This window comes from Oncorhynchus nerka, unplaced genomic scaffold (assembly GCF_034236695.1).
Source record: "Oncorhynchus nerka isolate Pitt River unplaced genomic scaffold, Oner_Uvic_2.0 unplaced_scaffold_755, whole genome shotgun sequence".
Classification (NCBI taxonomy): Eukaryota; Metazoa; Chordata; class Actinopteri; order Salmoniformes; family Salmonidae; genus Oncorhynchus; species Oncorhynchus nerka.
The window spans coordinates 164,378-184,479 of record NW_027040456.1 but is presented as its reverse complement, the minus strand read 5'-3'; the positions used below and the strand labels follow the sequence as shown (position 1 = coordinate 184,479).

Sequence of the window (20,102 nt, the reverse complement as noted above, 5' to 3'; positions counted from 1 at the left end):
CTCTAGAACTCTCCTGTCCAGAAGACTGAAACTATGCAGTACGAGGCTATACCAGACAGGACCGTATGCAGGCTATACCAGACAGGACCGTATGCAGGCAATACCAGACAGGACCGTATGCAGGCAACACCAGACCGGACCGTATGCAGGCAACACCCGACAGGACCGTATGCAGGCAATACCAGACAGGACCGTATGCAGGCAACACCAGACAGGACCGTATGCAGGCTATACCAGACAGGACCGTATGCAGACAACACCAGACAGGACCGTATGCAGGCAATACCAGACAGGACCGTATGCAGGCAATACCAGACAGGACCGTATGCAGGCTATACCAGACAGGACCGTATGCAGGCTATACCAGACAGGACCGTATGCAGGCTATACCAGACAGGACCGTATGCAGGCAACACCAGACAGGACCGTATGCAGGCTATACCAGACAGGACCGTATGCAGGCAATACCAGACAGGACCGTATGCAGGCAATACCAGACAGGACCGTATGCAGGCAATACCAGACAGGAAAGGACCGTATGCAGGCTATACCAGACAGGACCGTATGCAGGCAATACCAGACAGGACCATATGCAGGCAATACCAGACAGGACCGTATGCAGACAACACCAGACAGGACCGTATGCAGGCAATACCAGACAGGATCGTATGCAGGCTATACCAGACAGGACTGTACACACACGCCCAACCCTCTAACCACCAGGCTACCTGCCGACACAAAGCAGGGCGATAGTCAGGACACACAGACAGCAGGACAGTGAGTAGTGGTGTGTGACGTCACCAGTGTGTGAGATCAGCGGCAGCTTGGTATCATCCATCCCCAGAGACACTACCATTACTATCACCATGACGACATCATACTGTTTAAGAGGCGTTCCATCACAGGTCTGAAGTTGGACTGATGCTCAGATGGAGAGTATCTCAGTGTGTGTGTGTGAGAGAGACAAAGAGGGAGATGAAGAGAGGGTGTCTGTATCAATGGAAGGAGGTTTATTATGAAGAATAAAAAGATAAGAGAACTAGTCTATTTGACGATCAACAAAACACCTCTCCTCATCAGAACCGCTCTGATAAAAGCCGTCGCCAAACACTAATAAAAGGAGTCAACAAGCGGCAGAGCACCGACTGCAGGAGCGAACAAAACCCCGGGAGTCGGTCATTAATAATGCATAGACAATCTTTACAGTGAGAGCAAGATAAAGGGAGCGAAGGGGGTGGGCGTTTTCATGGGTGGGTGCGGATACCTGGCACGGTGGTTTTGTCGGTGGCACGGGTTAACGTTAAACGGTAAATAAATAATTGGATCCATTGTCACTTAGGATCACGTTAAATTGAGAAACCGGGCCGGTTAAAACGAACGAGTGACACACTGTGTGTGTGATCCAACCTCGAGCGTCCACACCGGGGCCGCTATTCCATGCAATACGGCGCTGCGGACGGTAGTAATCGGTGGAAATAGCAGGGACGGTCAAAACACACAGGCCCTGGACTTCAACAAAGAGCCTGTCACAGGCCACAAGCCCTTCGCACAATACCGCCCAGATATGCTCTGTGACAGAACCGAGGGCAGGGTGCACAGCTCACACTAAATACCCACCCTGTCTGACACAAAGACACCCGTAGTCAGCATAGCTACACACACTGTGGTGGAAACACTGCTAACTAGAAACACACACACACGGGGAGGTGACACGTAGTGAGCGTGGAATCGGACAGGAAACGAACGAGGGAGAAGACAGAGAGTGATATTTCTTACCTTCATGGACTTTATCGCTTCATAGCCGTCCTGCACTGTGCGGACCTCGTCGAACACAGTCTCCTGCGGTAGGAGCAGCTGGTTAAGAATCTGCAGAGACCCGGCCCGGTAACGGATCGCCTCGAGCGTCATGACCCGCGAACGAGATGGATCAGATAGCACAACACACACACACTCCTCCCGGTTGTCGTTTCGAATCGTCGTGGGTTGGTAGAGGATAAAAGTGCTGGAAAATGAATATTAACTGTCTGGGGGGGAAAAAGAGAGGGGGAGCTCAGAAAACCTATGTCTGACACACATACGGAACCACGTGCTTTACCCCGGCAGGAAACCGACCCTGCCTTTCCGAACTTTGTCCACGCCCACCTCTCGCGCGCTCTTTTTCAGCGGTGACAGGCCTGCTCTCTTCCCCCTTCTCCCCCTCTTCTCTCTTCTCTCTTCTCCCTCCCTTCTCCCTCTCTTCTCTCTTCTCTCTCTCTTCTCTCTTCTCCCTTCTCCCCCTCTTCTCTCTTCTCCCTCCCTTCTCCCCCTCTTCTCTCTTCTCCCCCTCTTCTCTCTTCTCTCCCTCTCTGCCCTCTGTTTTGTTTGTAGACACGTAGCGTTCAGATCAAATGTATTAGCGTAACTGGAGGAGTTGAGCCGGTGCTCTTTCTTACCCTTCAACAACGGAGCAGGCTGCAGCCCCCTCTCATCTCGGGGTTTAGGGAGAACGAAGGAACATACTGAAGCCATTGTCTAGTCCTCTCTCTGCAGCTATAGAGCTAGACAGATTATACTGTACAGACTAGACTAGCGCTACAGTCTGAGCTATATACAACATAATAAACCTCTCTGTATAGACTGTACTATAGCCCTCTCTGTATAGACTGTACTATAGTCCTCTGTATAGACTGTACTATAGCCCTCTCTGTATAGACTGTACTATAGTCCTCTCTGTATAGACTGTACTATAGTCCTCTCTGTATAGACTGTACTATAGTCCTCTCTGTATAGACTGTACTATAGCCCTCTGTATAGACTGTACTATAGTCCTCTCTGTATAGACTGTACTATAGTCTTCTGTATAGACTGTACTATAGTCCTCTCTATATAGACTGTACTATAGTCCTCTCTGTATAGACTGTACTATAGTCCTCTGTATAGACTGTACTATAGTCCTCTTTGTATAGTCCTCTGTATAGACTGTACTATAGTCCTCTTTGTATAGTCCTCTCTGTATAGACTGTACTATAGTCCTCTCTGTATATACTGTACTATAGTCCTCTCTGTATAGACTGTACTATAGTCCTCTCTGTATAGACTGTACTATAGTCCTCTCTGTATAGACTGTACTATAGCCCTCTCTGTATAGACTGTACTATAGTCCTCTCTGTATAGACTGTACTATAGTCCTCTCTGTATAGACTGTACTATAGCCCTCTCTGTATAGACTGTACTATAGTCCTCTCTGTATAGACTGTACTATAGTCTTCTGTATAGACTGTACTATAGTCCTCTCTATATAGACTGTACTATAGCCCTCTCTGTATAGACTGTACTATAGTCCTCTCTGTATAGACTGTACTATAGTCCTCTGTATAGACTGTACTATAGTCCTCTTTGTATAGTCCTCTCTGTATAGACTGTACTATAGTCCTCTCTGTATATACTGTACTATAGTCCTCTCTGTATAGACTGTACTATAGTCCTCTCTGTATAGACTGTACTATAGTCCTCACTGCACTATAGTCCTCTCTGTATAGACTGTACTATAGTCCTCTTTGTATAGACTGTACTATAGTCCTCTGTATAGACTGTACTATAGTCCTCTCTGTATAGACTGTACTATAGTCCTCTCTGTATAGACTGTACTATAGTCCTCTGTATAGACTGTACTATAGCCCTCTCTATATAGACTGTACTATAGTCCTCTCTATATAGACTGTACTATAGTCCTCTCTGTATAGACTGTACTATAGCCCTCTCTGTATAGACTGTACTATAGTCCTCTGTATAGACTGTACTATAGTCCTCTCTATATAGACTGTACTATAGTCCTCTGTATAGACTGTACTATAGTCCTCTCTGTATAGACTGTACTATAGTCCTCTCTATATAGACTGTACTTTGGTCCTCTCTATATAGACTACTATAGCCCTCTCTGTATAGACTGTACTATAGTCCTCTGTATATACTGTACTATAGCCCTCTGTATAGACTGTACTATAGTCGTCTTTGTATAGACTGTACTATAGTCCTCTCTATATAGACTGTACTATAGCCCTCTGTATAGACTGTACTATAGTCCTCTCTATATATACTGTACTATAGTCCTCTCTGTATAGACTGTACTATAGTCCTCTCTATATAGACTGTACTATAGCCCTCTGTATAGACTGTACTATAGTCCTCTCTATATAGACTGTACTATAGCCCTCTGTATAGACTGTACTATAGTCCTCTCTATATAGACTGTACTATAGCCCTCTGTATAGACTGTACTATAGTCCTCTCTGTATAGACTGTACTATAGTCCTCTGTATAGACTGTACTATAGTCCTCTCTGTATAGACTGTACTATAGCCCTCTGTATAGACTGTACTATAGTCCTCTCTATATAGACTGTACTATAGCCCTCTGTATAGACTGTACTATAGCCCTCTGTATAGACTGACTGTACTATAGCCCTCTGTATAGACTGTACTATAGCCCTCTGTATAAACTGACTGTACTATAGCCCTCTGTATAAACTGACTGTACTATAGCCCTCTGTATGGACTGTACTATAGCCCTCTGTATAGACTGTACTGTAGCCCTCTGTATAGACTGTACTATAGTCCTCTCTGTATAGACTGTACTATAGCCCTCTGTATAGACTGTACTGTAGCCCTCTGTATAGACTGTACTATAGTCCTCTCTGTATAGACTGTACTATAGCCCTCTGTATAGACTGTACTATAGCCCTCTCTGTATAGACTGTACTATAGCCCTCTGTATAGACTGTACTATAGCCCTCTGCAGACTACTATAGCCCTCTGTATAGACTGTACTATAGTCCTCTCTGTATAGACTGTACTATAGCCCTCTCTGTAGACTGTACTATAGCCCTCTGCAGACTACTATAGCCCTCTGTATAGACTGTACTATAGCCCTCTGCAGACTACTATAGCCCTCTGTATAGACTGTACTATAGTCCTCTCTGGAGCGATATACTGATTTATAGTCTATAGAGACTTGACTAGCTGTATACTGAGCTATATACTATAGTCAGTCTAGAGAGGTGATGTAGGCAATACTGGTGTCTGGAAACACCACCGGTATTTATTTATTTATTCTCTCTCTCACACTCACTCTCTCACTCTCACACTCACTCTCACACTCACAAATAAATTAAACACAATATACAGGCTTAATTCATTCTGGTATTTTAATCCATCCATGATTCCCCTCCCAAGACATTTGACCACATCATTATAATGCCAGTTAATAGTTCATTATCCACCACCTTTAGACACACACACGTTCTTCATTTAAAAATAGAGCCATAGTCAATGCTGTATATATAATATATTAACAGGTCTTTTCTGACTGATTGCCAACAATGGATACATGTTTTTAACATAAAAAACAAACAAAACAAAAATCTGGGATCAGTTTAGCCACCAGGACTGGGCCTGTATCCTCAAAGCTTCTCAGAGCAGCAGTGTTGATCTGGGATCAGTTTAGCCACCAGGCCTGGGGGACTGGGCCTGTATCCTCAAAGCTTCTCAGAGCAGCAGTGTTGATCTGGGATCAGTTTAGCCACCAGGACTGGGCCTGTATCCTCAAAGCTTCTCAGAGCAGCAGTGTTGATCTGGGATCAGTTTAGCCACCAGGCCTGGGGGACTGGGCCTGTATCCACAAAGCTTCTCAGAGCAGCAGTGCTGATCTGGGATCAGTTTAGCCACCAGGACTGGGGACTGGGCCTGTTTCCACAAAGCTTCTCAGAGCAGCAGTGTTGATCTGGGATCAGTTTAGCCACCAGGCCTGGGGGACTGGGCCTGTTTCCACAAAGCTTCTCAGAGCAGCAGTGTTGATCTGGGATCAGTTTAGCCACCAGGCCTGGGGGACTGGGCCTGTTTCCACAAAGCTTCTCAGAGCAGCAGTGCTGATCTGGGATCAGTTTAGCCACCAGGCCTGGGCCTGTATCCTCAAAGCTTCTCAGAGCAGCAGTGCTGATCTGGGATCAGTTTAGCCACCAGGCCTGGGGGACTGGGCCTGTTTCCACAAAGCTTCTCAGAGCAGCAGTGCTGATCTGGGATCAGTTTAGCCACCAGGCCTGGGGGACTGGGCCTGTTTCCACAAAGCTTCTCAGAGCAGCAGTGCTGATCTGGGATCAGTTTAGCCACCAGGCCTGGGGGACTGGGCCTGTTTCCACAAAGCTTCTCAGAGCAGCAGTGTTGATCTGGGATCAGTTTAGCCACCAGGCCTGGGGGACTGGGCCTGTTTCCACAAAGCTTCTCAGAGCAGCAGTGTTGATCTGGGATCAGTTTAGCCACCAGGACTGGGGGACTCGGCTTGTATCCTCAAAGCTTCTCAGAGTAGATCTAGTGATGGGTGATTCATAATGTAGGATCAGTTTAGCCTTTTAGCTCATAATGAATCAGATTATATGGACAGGTTGGAACCTGATCCTGGATCAGCATTCCAACTCAGATGCTGTGGATACAGAGACAGATCACACTACAGTAGGCTACTCAGGGTGTCTGGGTCTATAGAGGGGTAGAGGAGGAGACCTCAGGGTGTCTGGGTCTATAGAGGGGTAGAGGAGGAGACCTCAGGGTGTCTGGGTCTATAGAGGGGTAGAGGAGGAGACCTCAGGGTGTCTGGGTATATAGAGGGGTACAGGAGGAGACCTCAGGGTGTCTGGGTATATAGAGGGGTAGAGGAGGAGACCTCAGGGTGTCTGGGTATATAGAGGGGTAGAGGAGGAGACCTCAGGGTGTCTGGGTATATAGAGGGGTAGAGGAGGAGACCTCAGGGTGTCTGGGTATATAGAGGGGTACAGGAGGAGACCCCAGGGTGTCTGGGTATATAGAGGGGTAGAGGAGGAGACCTCAGGGTGTCTGGGTCTTTAGAGGGGTAGAGGAGGAGAACCCAGGGTGTCTGGGTCTATAGAGGGGTAGAGGAGACCTCAGGGTGTCTGGGTATATAGAGGGGTAGAGGAGGAGACCTCAGGGTGTCTGGGTATATAGAGGGGTAGAGGAGGAGACCACAGGGTGTCTGGGTATATAGAGGGGTAGAGGAGGAGACCACAGGGTGTCTGGGTATATAGAGGGGTACAGGAGGAGACCTCAGGGTGTCTGGGTCTATAGAGGGGTAGAGGAGGAGACCACAGGGTGTCTGGGTATATAGAGGGGTAGAGGAGGAGACCACAGGGTGTCTGGGTATATAGAGGGGTAGAGGAGGAGACCACAGGGTGTCTGGGTATATAGAGGGGTAGAGGAGGAGACCTCAGGGTGTCTGGGTCTATAAAGGGTTAGAGGAGGAGACCTCAGGGTGTCTGGGTATATAGAGGGGTAGAGGATGAGACCTCAGGGTGTCTGGGTATATAGAGGGGTAGAGGAGGAGACCTCAGGGTGTCTGGGTATATAGAGGGGTAGAGGAGGAGACCTCAGGGTGTCTGGGTCTATAGAGGGGTAGAGGAGGAGACCACAGGGTGTCTGGGTATATAGAGGGGTACAGGAGGAGACCTCAGGGTGTCTGGGTATATAGAGGGGTAGAGGAGGAGACCACAGGGTGTCTGGGTATATAGAGGGGTAGAGGAGGAGACCTCAGGGTGTCTGGGTCTATAGAGGGTTAGAGGAGGAGACCTCAGGGTGTCTGGGTATATAGAGGGGTAGAGGAGGAGACCACATGGTGTCTGGGTCTATAGAGGGGTAGAGGAGGAGACCTCAGGGTGTCTGGGTCTATAGAGGGGTAGAGGAGGAGACCTCAGGGTGTCTGGGTCTATAGAGGGGTAGAGGCGGAGACTTCAGGGTGTCTGGGTATATAGAGGGGTAGAGGAGGAGACCACAGGGTGTTTGGGTATATAGAGGGGTACAGGAAGAGACCTCAGGGTGTCTGGGTATATAGAGGGGTAGAGGAGGAGACCTCAGGGTGTCTGGGTATATAGAGGGGTACAGGAGGAGACCTCAGGGTGTCTGGGTATATAGAGGGGTACAGGAGGAGACCTCCTTTCTCTACCCAAAATCTGAGAAAAGGGGCTGACCTCAACACTATAGGCAGCTGTGGTCTCCGGCCCACCATGACCAAACCACACTGACTAAACAGTGTCCCCTCTGACAAGCTCTGCCTGTGTCCCCTCTGTCCCTCTCTCTGTCCGTCTGTCCCTCTCTCTGCCCGTCTGTCCCTCTCTCTGCCCGTCTGTCCCTCTCTCTGTCCGTCTGTCCCTCTCTCTGCCCGTCTGTCCCTCTCTCTGCCCGTCTGTCCCTCTCTCTGCCCGTCTGTCCCTCTCTCTGTCCCTCTCTCTGCCCGTCTGTCCCTCTCTCTGTCCGTCTGTCCCTCTCTCTGCCCGTCTGTCCCTCTCTCTGCCCGTCTGTCCCTCTCTCTGCCCGTCTGTCCCTCTCTCTGCCCGTCTGTCCCTCTCTCTGTCCGTCTGTCCCTCTCTCTGCCCGTCTGTCCCTCTCTCTGCCCGTCTGTCCCTCTCTCTGCCCGTCTGTCCCTCTCTCTGCCCGTCTGTCCCTCTCTCTGTCCGTCTGTCCCTCTCTCTGCCCGTCTGTCCCTCTCTCTGTCCGTCTGTCCCTCTCTCTGCCCGTCTGTCCCTCTCTCTGTCCCTCTCTCTGTCCGTCTGTCCCTCTCTCTGTCCGTCTGTCCCTCTCTCTGCCCGTCTGTCCCTCTCTCTGCCCGTCTGTCCCTCTCTCTGCCCGTCTGTCCCTCTCTCTGCCCGTCTGTCCCTCTCTCTGTCCGTCTGTCCCTCTCTCTGCCCGTCTGTCCCTCTCTCTGCCCGTCTGTCCCTCTCTCTGCCCGTCTGTCCCTCTCTCTGCCTGTCTGGAAGTCAGTAAGAAGTAAAGCGCGCATTTCCTGCCCATGACATTCGGAACGAGGAACAGGAAGTGCACTGAAGCCTCTTCTTCTCATTCTTAGAGGATCCCTGTAGGATTTGGGGCCGACATCAGGCCAGCTTGGACACGGGTGAAGTCACATACTGTATCTGCTTCAGGTTCTGATTCAGGGTATAGTGACAGTTTACTCATAGTGCTTTATTCTGGGATTCTGACATCATAATTGGATGTAGCCCTTTGTAGAACATTCCAACTGATGACATCACAACCAGATGAAGCGATCCTTTGTTAATCATTCTGGTTGCGTCTCTCTGCTCAGATGTCACATGCATCAACCACTGGTTGCACCAGATTGCTTTAACATGTGATGTGTTTAGCTGATCTGTAAAATACCTATCCAGGCGATGTAAGATCTGGCGTCAGCAACGTCTGAACAGAGGAACACACCCTCTAACTGATGACTTCACAATGTGGTGATGGACATTCTAACTGATGACGTCATAGTGACATGACGCAAGCCTAATTGATGACATCACAATAGGCTAAATATGGTCCTATAAGAGGGGTCCTTTTAAACGGGCTCCCAGACTCCGCACCATAGCATTACAATGAATAGAGAACCTCTATCCCAATTCACAGATAATCCCGTGGGTTTTACAGCTACTGGTCTGTTCTACACGAATTCTAATCCTGTCCTCTTCAATTTAACCCCTGGGGTACCTCCTCTCCTCACTTCCCTGAATGAGACGTCTCCATGGCGACACCAGTGTTAGCTAATCCCTCATTATGGGATATAGTTCCCGTTTCCGTGTAGTTCCCATATCACACGGCACCAAACGGGTCATATTACAGTAATCTGGGAATAGTGGAGCAGACAGATTAGATTAAGCTCATTAACATCGCACGCACACACACACACACAATGCGGAGACCAGGAGTTACACACACCACTCTCTGAACAGAGAGAAAGAGAGAGACCCATTGAAGGACTTTAAAGACTATAGTGAAGGCGGCAGGGTTTTGGTAATAATCTGTAGTGTTTTCAAGTGCAAATAAGCCTTTCTCTGTCCTGCCCTGCATTCTGTCTTCATGTCACTATCAATCTCACAGGATTCCATTCTGCCGTGTATCTCAATGGTGCCCTATTCCCTATATTAGTCCCTATGGGCCCTGGTCTAAAGTAGTGCACTATATAGGGAATAGGGTGCCATTTGGGAGGCAGCCCTGTTTTACTCAAACGGGTTCTTCTTCCTAACTGATTGAATGAATGACAATACAAAGTAAAGAACAGAGTAAAAGGAAGAACATTAGTGGAGGAGGCAGAGAGGAGCAGAGGAGCGGCAGGAAGATGTTGAAGGTGATTGGCTGTGTCTGTGTGAGTAACATAACAGTACTCCAGACAACTCTCCAGTCCCTCTGTCCTCCTCTTCTCAGACCAGGCGTTTCCTCTTGAGAGATTCCAACTGACGAATGGAGAGAGAGAGACAGAGAGAGAGAGAGAGGAGGAAAAAATGAGATGGGGAGAGAGAGAGAGAGAGGGGGAGGGAGGGAGAGAGAGAGGAGGAAAAAATGAGATGGGGAGAGAGAGAGAGAGAGAGGGGAGGAGGGAGGGAGAGAGAGAGAGGGAAGGAGAGAGGGAGGAAAAATTAGATGGGGAGAGGAGAAGGGGAGTGAGAAGAGATGGGGAGAGAAGGAGTGGAGATGAGAGTGAGAGAAAGAGGGAGAGGTGAGGCAGGGAAGGAAGGAAGGAAGGAGTGGATGTGAGGGAGGATAGGAGAGGTGAGAGAGGAAAGGAGTGGAGGTGAGGGAGGATAGGAGAGGAGAGAGAGGAGGTGAGGGAGGAAATGAGAGGAGGTGAGGGAGAGAAGGAGATTGGGAGAGAGGAGGGCAAGGGGTAGGTGTCAGATACAATTCAAACTAAATGATATTACACATCACATGGTGCTCGTATACACGATGTGGTCCGATGAATACAGGCTGTTTAAACAGGCAGTCAGTTCTGATCTTTTGACACTAATTGGTATTTTTTGTATTTTTATTTTGACCAGTCAGATCAGATCTTTTGCTAATAAAAAGTAAAAAGATCAGAATTGGGCTGCCTGTGTAAACTCAGACATACAGTCATATATACACTCATATGTACAGATTATTAGGTATATCCATCTAGTACCAGGTCAGAGCCCCCTTTGCCGCCAGAACAGCCTAACTTCTTTGGGGCGTGGAATCGTTACTAACGTGTGACAGGAAGACATTTCCCCACCATTACACCCCCAGTCTGTACCGCTGACACCAGGCAGGATGGGGCCATGGATCCCCCCACCATTACACCCCCAGTCTGTACCGCTGACACCAGGCAGGATGGGGCCATGGATCCCACCACCATTACACCCCCAGTCTGTACCGCTGACACCAGGCAGGATGGGGCCATGGATCCCCCCACCATTACACCCCCAGTCTGTACTGTTGACACCAGGCAGGATGGGGCCATGGATCCCCCCACCATTACACCCCCAGTCTATACCGTTGACACCAGGCAGGATGGGGCCATGGATCCCCCCACCATTACACCCCCGCCCCCAGTCTGTACCGTTGACACCAGGCAGGACGGGGCCATGGATCCCCCACCATTACACCCCCAGTCTGTACCGTTGACACCAGGCAGGATGGGGCCATGGATCCCCCCACCATTACACCCCCAGTCTGTACCGCTGACACCAGGCAGGATGGGGCCATGGATCCCCCACCATTACACCCCAGTCTGTACCGTTGACACCAGGCAGGATGGGGCCATGGATCCCCCCACCATTACGCCCCAGTCTGTACCGTTGACACCAGGCAGGACGGGGCCATGGATCCCCCACCATTACACCCCAGTCTGTACCGCTGACACCAGGCAGGATGGGGCCATGGATCCCCCACCATTACACCCCCAGTCTGTACCGTTGACACCAGGCAGGATGGGGCCATGGATCCCCCACCATTACACCCCCAGTCTGTACCGTTGACACCAGGCAGGATGGGGCCATGGATCCCCCACCATTACACCCCCAGTCTGTACCGTTGACACCAGGCAGGATGGGGCCATGGATCCCCCACCATTACACCACCGCCCCCAGTCTGTACCGTTGAAACCAGGCAGGATGGGGCCATGGATCCCCCCACCATTACACCCCCAGTCTGTACCGTTGACACCAGGCAGGATGGGGCCATGGATCCCCCACCATTACACCCACAGTCTGTACCGTTGACACCAGGCAGGATGGGGCCATGGATCCCCCCACCATTACACCCCCAGTCTGTACCGTTGACACCAGGCAGGATGGGGCCATGGATCCCCCACCATTACAGAGGGACGTTTCTGAGACACTGTATCCGGTGTACCTGGCACCAACGATCATACCACGCTCAGAGTCTCTTAGGTCACTAGTTTTGCCCATTGTAACGTTCAATGGAACAGTAACTGAATGCCTCGATGCCTGTCTGCCTGCATATATCAAGCCCTGGACAGGTGGCTCACTGTCTGTAGGAGCTGACCATGTCGGTGTACGAGGTGGTGTACCTAACACTGTCTGTAGGAGCTGACCATGTCGGTGTACCAGGTGGTGTACCTAACACTGTCTGTAGGAGCTGACCATGTCGGTGTACGAGGTGGTGTACCCAACACTGTCTGTAGGAGCTGACCATGTCGAGGTGGTGTACCTAACACTGTCTGTAGGAGCTGACCATGTCGGTGTACCAGGTGGTGTACCTAACACTGTCTGTAGGAGCTGACCATGTCGGTGTACCAGGTGGTGTACCTAACACTGTCTGTAGGAGCTGACCATGTCGGTGTACCAGGTGGTGTACCTAACACTGTCTGTAGGAGCTGACCATGTCGGTGTACCAGGTGGTGTACCCATCACTGTCTGTAGGAGCTGACCATGTCGGTGTACGAGGTGGTGTACCCAACACTGTCTGTAGGAGCTGACCATGTCGGTGTACCAGGTGGTGTACCTAACACTGTCTGTAGGAGCTGACCATGTCGGTGTACGAGGTGGTGTACCTAACACTGTCTGTAGGAGCTGACCATATCGGTGTACGAGGTGGTGTACCCAACACTGTCTGTAGGAGCTGACCATGTCGGTGTACCCAACACTGTCTGTAGGAGCTGACCATGTCGGTGTACCAGGTGGTGTACCTAACACTGTCTGTAGGAGCTGACCATGTCGGTGTACCAGGTGGTGTACCTAACACTGTCTGTAGGAGCTGACCATGTCGGTGTACCAGGTGGTGTACCTAACACTGTCTGTAGGAGCTGACCATGTCGGTGTACCAGGTGGTGTACCTAACACTGTCTGTAGGAGCTGACCATGTCGGTGTACCAGGTGGTGTACCTAACACTGTCTGTAGGAGCTGACCATGTCGGTGTACCAGGTGGTGTACCTAACACTGTCTGTAGGAGCTGACCATGTCGGTGTACCTAACACTGTCTGTAGGAGCTGACCATGTCGGTGTACCAGGTGGTGTACCTAACACTGTCTGTAGGAGCTGACCATGTCGGTGTATGAGGTGGTGTACCTAACACTGTCTGTAGGAGCTGACCATGTCGGTGTACCAGGTGGTGTACCCAACACTGTCTGTAGGAGCTGACCATGTCGGTGTACGAGGTGGTGTACCTAACACTGTCTGTAGGAGCTGACCATGTCGGTGTACCAGGTGGTGTACCTAACACTGTCTGTAGGAGCTGACCATGTCGGTGTACGAGGTGATGTACCTAACACTGTCTGTAGGAGCTGACCATGTCGGTGTACCAGGTGGTGTACCTAACACTGTCTGTAGGAGCTGACCATGTCGGTGTACCAGGTGGTGTACCTAACACTGTCTGTAGGAGCTGACCATGTCGGTGTACCAGGTGGTGTACCTGTGTACCTAACACTGTCTGTAGGAGCTGACCATGTCGGTGTACGAGGTGGTGTACCTAACACTGTCTGTAGGAGCTGACCATGTCGGTGTACCAGGTGGTGTACCTAACACTGTCTGTAGGAGCTGACCATGTCGGTGTACCAGGTGGTGTACCTAACACTGTCTGTAGGAGCTGACCATGTCGGTGTACGAGGTGGTGTACCTAACACTGTCTGTAGGAGCTGACCATGTCGGTGTACCAGGTGGTGTACCTAACACTGTCTGTAGGAGCTGACCATGTCGGTGTACCAGGTGGTGTACCTAACACTGTCTGTAGGAGCTGACCATGTCGGTGTACCAGGTGGTGTACCTAACACTGTCTGTAGGAGCTGACCATGTCGGTGTACGAGGTGGTGTACCTAACACTGTCTGTATATAACAGTGTTTACCTCAGTCTCCACCATCTTCAGCCGTCCTAGAGCGTCCTTAGCAGCATCCTGAATAGGCAGAGGGACACGTTACACACAGACAAACACGCTGTAACACAAACACACAACCCTGACCCTTTGCTCACCCTGTTGCCTTGGCTGGAAAACCTCTTCACTGACTCAGCAAGGCCCTGGGCAAAACGCTGCAAAATATTCTCATACTCTACAGAGAGACAGAGAGAGAGAGAGAGAGAGAGAGAGAGAGACGGGGAGAGAGAGACATGATGGAGGGAGGGAGATGAGAGAGAGAGAGACATGATGGAGGGAGGGAGATGAGAGAGAGATGGATGGAGTGAGGGAGATGCGAGAGAGATGGAGAGAGAGAGATGGATTAAGGGAGCGAGAGAGGGATAGAGTGAGAGAGAGAGAGATGGATGGATGGATGGATGGAGATAGAGAGAGAGATGATGGAGATGGAGAGAGAGATGGATGGAGGGAGAGAGAGATGGATGGATTGAGGGAGGGAGGGACAGAGATAAATATATAGAGGAGTATGTTGAGCCTCTCTCTAGCTGGGCTTTCTGCCACTGCAGCCTGTGTGTGTGTCTGTGTCTCTGTGTGTGTGTCTGTGTGTCTGTGTGTGTGTCTGTGTTACCTGACAGTAGAGTAGGGGAGCCTCTCTCTAGCTGAGCTTTCTGCCACTGCAGCCTGTGTGTGTGTGTGTGTGTGTGTGTGTTACCTGACAGTAGAGTAGGGGAGGCTCTCTCTAGCTGGGCTTTCTGCCACTGCAGCCTGTGTGTGTGTGTGTGTGTGTCTGTGTTACCTGACAGTAGAGTAGGGGAGGCTCTCTCTAGCTGGGCTTTCTGCCCCTGCAGCCTGTGTGTGTGTGTGTGTGTGTGTCTGTGTTACCTGACAGTAGAGTAGGGGAGCCTCTCTCTAGCTGGGCTTTCTGCCACTGCAGCCTGTGTGTGACCTCCTTGTGTTGCTGTACCAGGTCAGACGGAGGATCCCGCCTACTCTTCCTGTAATCACCAATCTGACGGACACACAGGGTGATTGACATCATCTTAGACCAATCACAGCATAGATTGGCTACCTCCAATTCTGAACAGATCTAGAGTAAACGTTCCCACGGAGACGAGGAGAGGAAAATGAAAGATAGACAGAGAAGAAGAGAGAATGAAAACACACCTGTCTCTCCAGTCTCTCCTTATCGTAGTGCAGTAGACTGAAACTGTGGAGTTTATACTGGGGAGGAGAGTGGCTGGACTGGTTAGACTGCTTGTTCCTCCCATTGTCACTCTTTGGTTTGGAGCGAGGAGAGGGGCCCTGGGGGGGGGACTTCAGTTAGACTGGTATTAATATGACATGTTAACTCTGACAGAGACTGGTATTAATATAACATGTTAACTCTGACAGAGACTGGTATTAATATAACATGTTAACTGACAGAGACTGGTATTAATATAACATGTTAACTCTGACAGAGACTGGTATTAATATAACATGTTAACTCTGACAGAGACTGGTATTAATATAACATGTTAACTCTGACAGAGACTGGTATTAATATAACATGTTAACTGACAGAGACTGGTATTAATATAACATGTTAACTCTGTAGAGACTGGTATTAATATAACATGTTAACTCTGACAGAGACTGGTATTAATATAACATGTTAACTCTGCAGAGACTGGTATTAATATAACATGTTAACTCTGTAGAGACTGGTATTAATATAACATGTTAACTCTGACAGAGACTGGTATTAATATAACATGTTAACTCTGACAGAGACTGGTATTAATATAACATGTTAACTGACAGAGACTGGTATTAATATAACATGTTAACTGACAGAGACTGGTATTAATATAACATGTTAACTCTGTAGAGACTGGTATTAATATAACATGTTAACTGACAGAGACTGGTATTAATATAACACGTTAACTCTGTAGAGACTGGTATTAATATGACATGTTAACTCTGACAGAGACTGGTATTAATATAACATGTTAACTCTGACAGAGACTGGTATTAATATAACATGTTAACTCTGACAGAGACTGGTATTAATATAACATGTTAACTCTGACAGAGACTGGTATTAATATAACATGTTAACTCTGTAGAGACTGGTATTAATATAACATGTTAACTCTGTAGAGACTGGTATTAATATAACATGTTAACTCTGACAGAGACTGGTATTAATATAACATGTTAACTCTGACAGAGACTGGTATTAATATAACATGTTAACTCTGTAGAGACTGGTATTAATATAACATGTTAACTCTGTAGAGACTGGTATTAATATAACATGTTAACTGACAGAGACTGGTATTAATATAACATGTTAACTCTGACAGAGACTGGTATTAATATAACATGTTAACTCTGACAGAGACTGGTATTAATATAACATGTTAACTCTGACAGAGACTGGTATTAATATAACATGTTAACTCTGACAGAGACTGGTATTAATATAACATGTTAACTCTGTAGAGACTGGTATTAATATAACATGTTAACTCTGTAGAGACTGGTATTAATATAACATGTTAACTGACAGAGACTGGTATTAATATAACATGTTAACTCTGACAGAGACTGGTATTAATATAACATGTTAACTCTGACAGAGACTGGTATTAATATAACATGTTAACTCTGACAGAGACTGGTATTAATATAACATGTTAACTCTGTAGAGACTGGTATTAATATGACATGTTAACTCTGACAGAGACTGGTATTAATATAACATGTTAACTCTGACAGAGACTGGTATTAATATAACATGTTAACTCTGACAGAGACTGGTATTAATATAACATGTTAACTCTGTAGAGACTGGTATTAATATAACATGTTAACTGACAGAGACTGGTATTAATATAACATGTTAACTCTGTAGAGACTGGTATTAATATAACATGTTAACTCTGACAGAGACTGGTATTAATATAACATGTTAACTCTGCAGAGACTGGTATTAATATAACATGTTAACTCTGTAGAGACTGGTATTAATATAACATGTTAACTCTGACAGAGACTGGTATTAATATAACATGTTAACTCTGACAGAGACTGGTATTAATATAACATGTTAACTGACAGAGACTGGTATTAATATAACATGTTAACTCTGCAGAGACTGGTATTAATATAACATGTTAACTCTGTAGAGACTGGTATTAATATAACATGTTAACTGACAGAGACTGGTATTAATATAACATGTTAACTCTGACAGAGACTGGTATTAATATAACATGTTAACTCTGACAGAGACTGGTATTAATATAACATGTTAACTCTGACAGAGACTGGTATTAATATAACATGTTAACTCTGACAGAGACTGGTATTAATATAACATGTTAACTGACAGAGACTGGTATTAATATAACATGTTAACTCTGTAGAGACTGGTATTAATATAACATGTTAACTCTGACAGAGACTGGTATTAATATAACATGTTAACTCTGACAGAGACTGGTATTAATATAACATGTTAACTCTGTAGAGACTGGTATTAATATAACATGTTAACTCTGTAGAGACTGGTATTAATATAACATGTTAACTCTGTAGAGACTGGTATTAATATAACATGTTAACTCTGACAGAGACTGGTATTAATATAACATGTTAACTCTGACAGAGACTGGTATTAATATAACATGTTAACTCTGACAGAGACTGGTATTAATATAACATGTTAACTCTGACAGAGACTGGTATTAATATAACATGTTAACTCTGTAGAGACTGGTATTAATATAACATGTTAACTCTGACAGAGACTGGTATTAATATAACATGTTAACTCTGACAGAGACTGGTATTAATATAACATGTTAACTCTGACAGAGACTGGTATTAATATAACATGTTAACTCTGACAGAGACTGGTATTAATATAACATGTTAACTCTGTAGAGACTGGTATTAATATAACATGTTAACTCTGTAGAGACTGGTATTAATATAACATGTTAACTCTGACAGAGACTGGTATTAATATAACATGTTAACTGACAGAGACTGGTATTAATATAACATGTTAACTCTGTAGAGACTGGTATTAATATAACATGTTAACTCTGTAGAGACTGGTATTAATATAACATGTTAACTCTGACAGATACTGGTATTAATATAACATGTTAACTCTGTAGAGACTGGTATTAATATAACATGTTAACTCTGACAGAGACTGGTATTAATATAACATGTTAACTCTGACAGAGACTGGTATTAATATAACATGTTAACTCTGACAGAGACTGGTATTAATATAACATGTTAACTCTGACAGAGACTGGTATTAATATAACATGTTAACTCTGTAGAGACTGGTATTAATATAACATGTTAACTCTGTAGAGACTGGTATTAATATAACATGTTAACTCTGACAGAGACTGGTATTAATATAACATGTTAACTGACAGAGACTGGTATTAATATAACATGTTAACTCTGTAGAGACTGGTATTAATATAACATGTTAACTCTGTAGAGACTGGTATTAATATAACATGTTAACTCTGTAGAGACTGGTATTAATATAACATGTTAACTCTGACAGAGACTGGTATTAATATAACATGTTAACTCTGACAGAGACTGGTATTAATATAACATGTTAACTCTGACAGAGACTGGTATTAATATAACATGTTAACTCTGACAGAGACTGGTATTAATATAACATGTTAACTCTGTAGAGACTGGTATTAATATAACATGTTAACTCTGACAGAGACTGGTATTAATATAACATGTTAACTCTGACAGAGACTGGTATTAATATAACATGTTAACTCTGACAGAGACTGGTATTAATATAACATGTTAACTCTGACAGAGACTGGTATTAATATAACATGTTAACTCTGTAGAGACTGGTATTAATATAACATGTTAACTCTGTAGAGACTGGTATTAATATAACATGTTAACTCTGACAGAGACTGGTATTAATATAACATGTTAACTGACAGAGACTGGTATTAATATAACATGTTAACTCTGTAGAGACTGGTATTAATATAACATGTTAACTCTGTAGAGACTGGTATTAATATAACATGTTAACTCTGACAGATACTGGTATTAATATAACATGTTAACTCTGTAGAGACTGGTATTAATATAACATGTTAACTCTGACAGAGACTGGTATTAATATAACATGTTAACTCTGACAGAGACTGGTATTAATATAACATGTTAACTCTGACAGAGACTGGTATTAATATAACATGTTAACTCTGACAGAGACTGGTATTAATATAACATGTTAACTCTGTAGAGACTGGTATTAATATAACATGTTAACTCTGTAGAGACTGGTATTAATATAACATGTTAACTCTGACAGAGACTGGTATTAATATAACATGTTAACTGACAGAGACTGGTATTAATATAACATGTTAACTCTGTAGAGACTGGTATTAATATAACATGTTAACTCTGTAGAGACTGGTATTAATATAACATGTTAACTCTGACAGATACTGGTATTAATATAACATGTTAACTCTGTAGAGACTGGTATTAATATAACATGTTAACTCTGACAGAGACTGGTATTAATATAACATGTTAACTCTGACAGAGACTGGTATTAATATAACATGTTAACTCTGACAGAGACTGGTATTAATATAACATGTTAACTCTGACAGAGACTGGTATTAATATAACATGTTAACTCTGACAGAGACTGGTATTAATATAACATGTTAACTCTGTAGAGACTGGTATTAATATAACATGTTAACTGACAGAGACTGGTATTAATATAACATGTTAACTCTGTAGAGACTGGTATTAATATAACATGTTAACTCTGTAGAGACTGGTATTAATATAACATGTTAACTCTGTAGAGACTGGTATTAATATAACATGTTAACTCTGACAGAGACTGGTATTAATATAACATGTTAACTCTGACAGA

General features: G+C 45.8%; 2 protein-coding genes across 2 annotated transcripts in view; both read right to left on the bottom strand.

The window, feature by feature from the left end:
- LOC135571130 (methylthioribose-1-phosphate isomerase) overlaps positions 1-2,131 on the bottom strand; it is a 39,644-nt gene extending 37,513 nt beyond the window's left edge. The window contains exon 1 of the mRNA XM_065016928.1: positions 1,777-2,131. Coding sequence (XP_064873000.1) covers positions 1,777-1,908 — 132 coding nt within the window. The 5' untranslated portion in view covers positions 1,909-2,131. The remainder of the gene's footprint in view (positions 1-1,776) is intronic.
- Positions 2,132-5,164: 3,033 nt separating this feature from the next.
- The window catches only part of LOC135571122 (coiled-coil and C2 domain-containing protein 1A-like), a 64,198-nt gene continuing 49,260 nt past the window's right edge, over positions 5,165-20,102 (bottom strand). The window contains exons 13-17 of the mRNA XM_065016924.1: positions 15,299-15,436; positions 15,017-15,143; positions 14,254-14,330; positions 14,129-14,176; positions 5,165-10,261 (exon numbers count right to left, since the gene is read on the bottom strand). Coding sequence (XP_064872996.1) covers positions 10,229-10,261; positions 14,129-14,176; positions 14,254-14,330; positions 15,017-15,143; positions 15,299-15,436 — 423 coding nt within the window. The 3' untranslated portion in view covers positions 5,165-10,228. The remainder of the gene's footprint in view (positions 10,262-14,128; positions 14,177-14,253; positions 14,331-15,016; positions 15,144-15,298; positions 15,437-20,102) is intronic.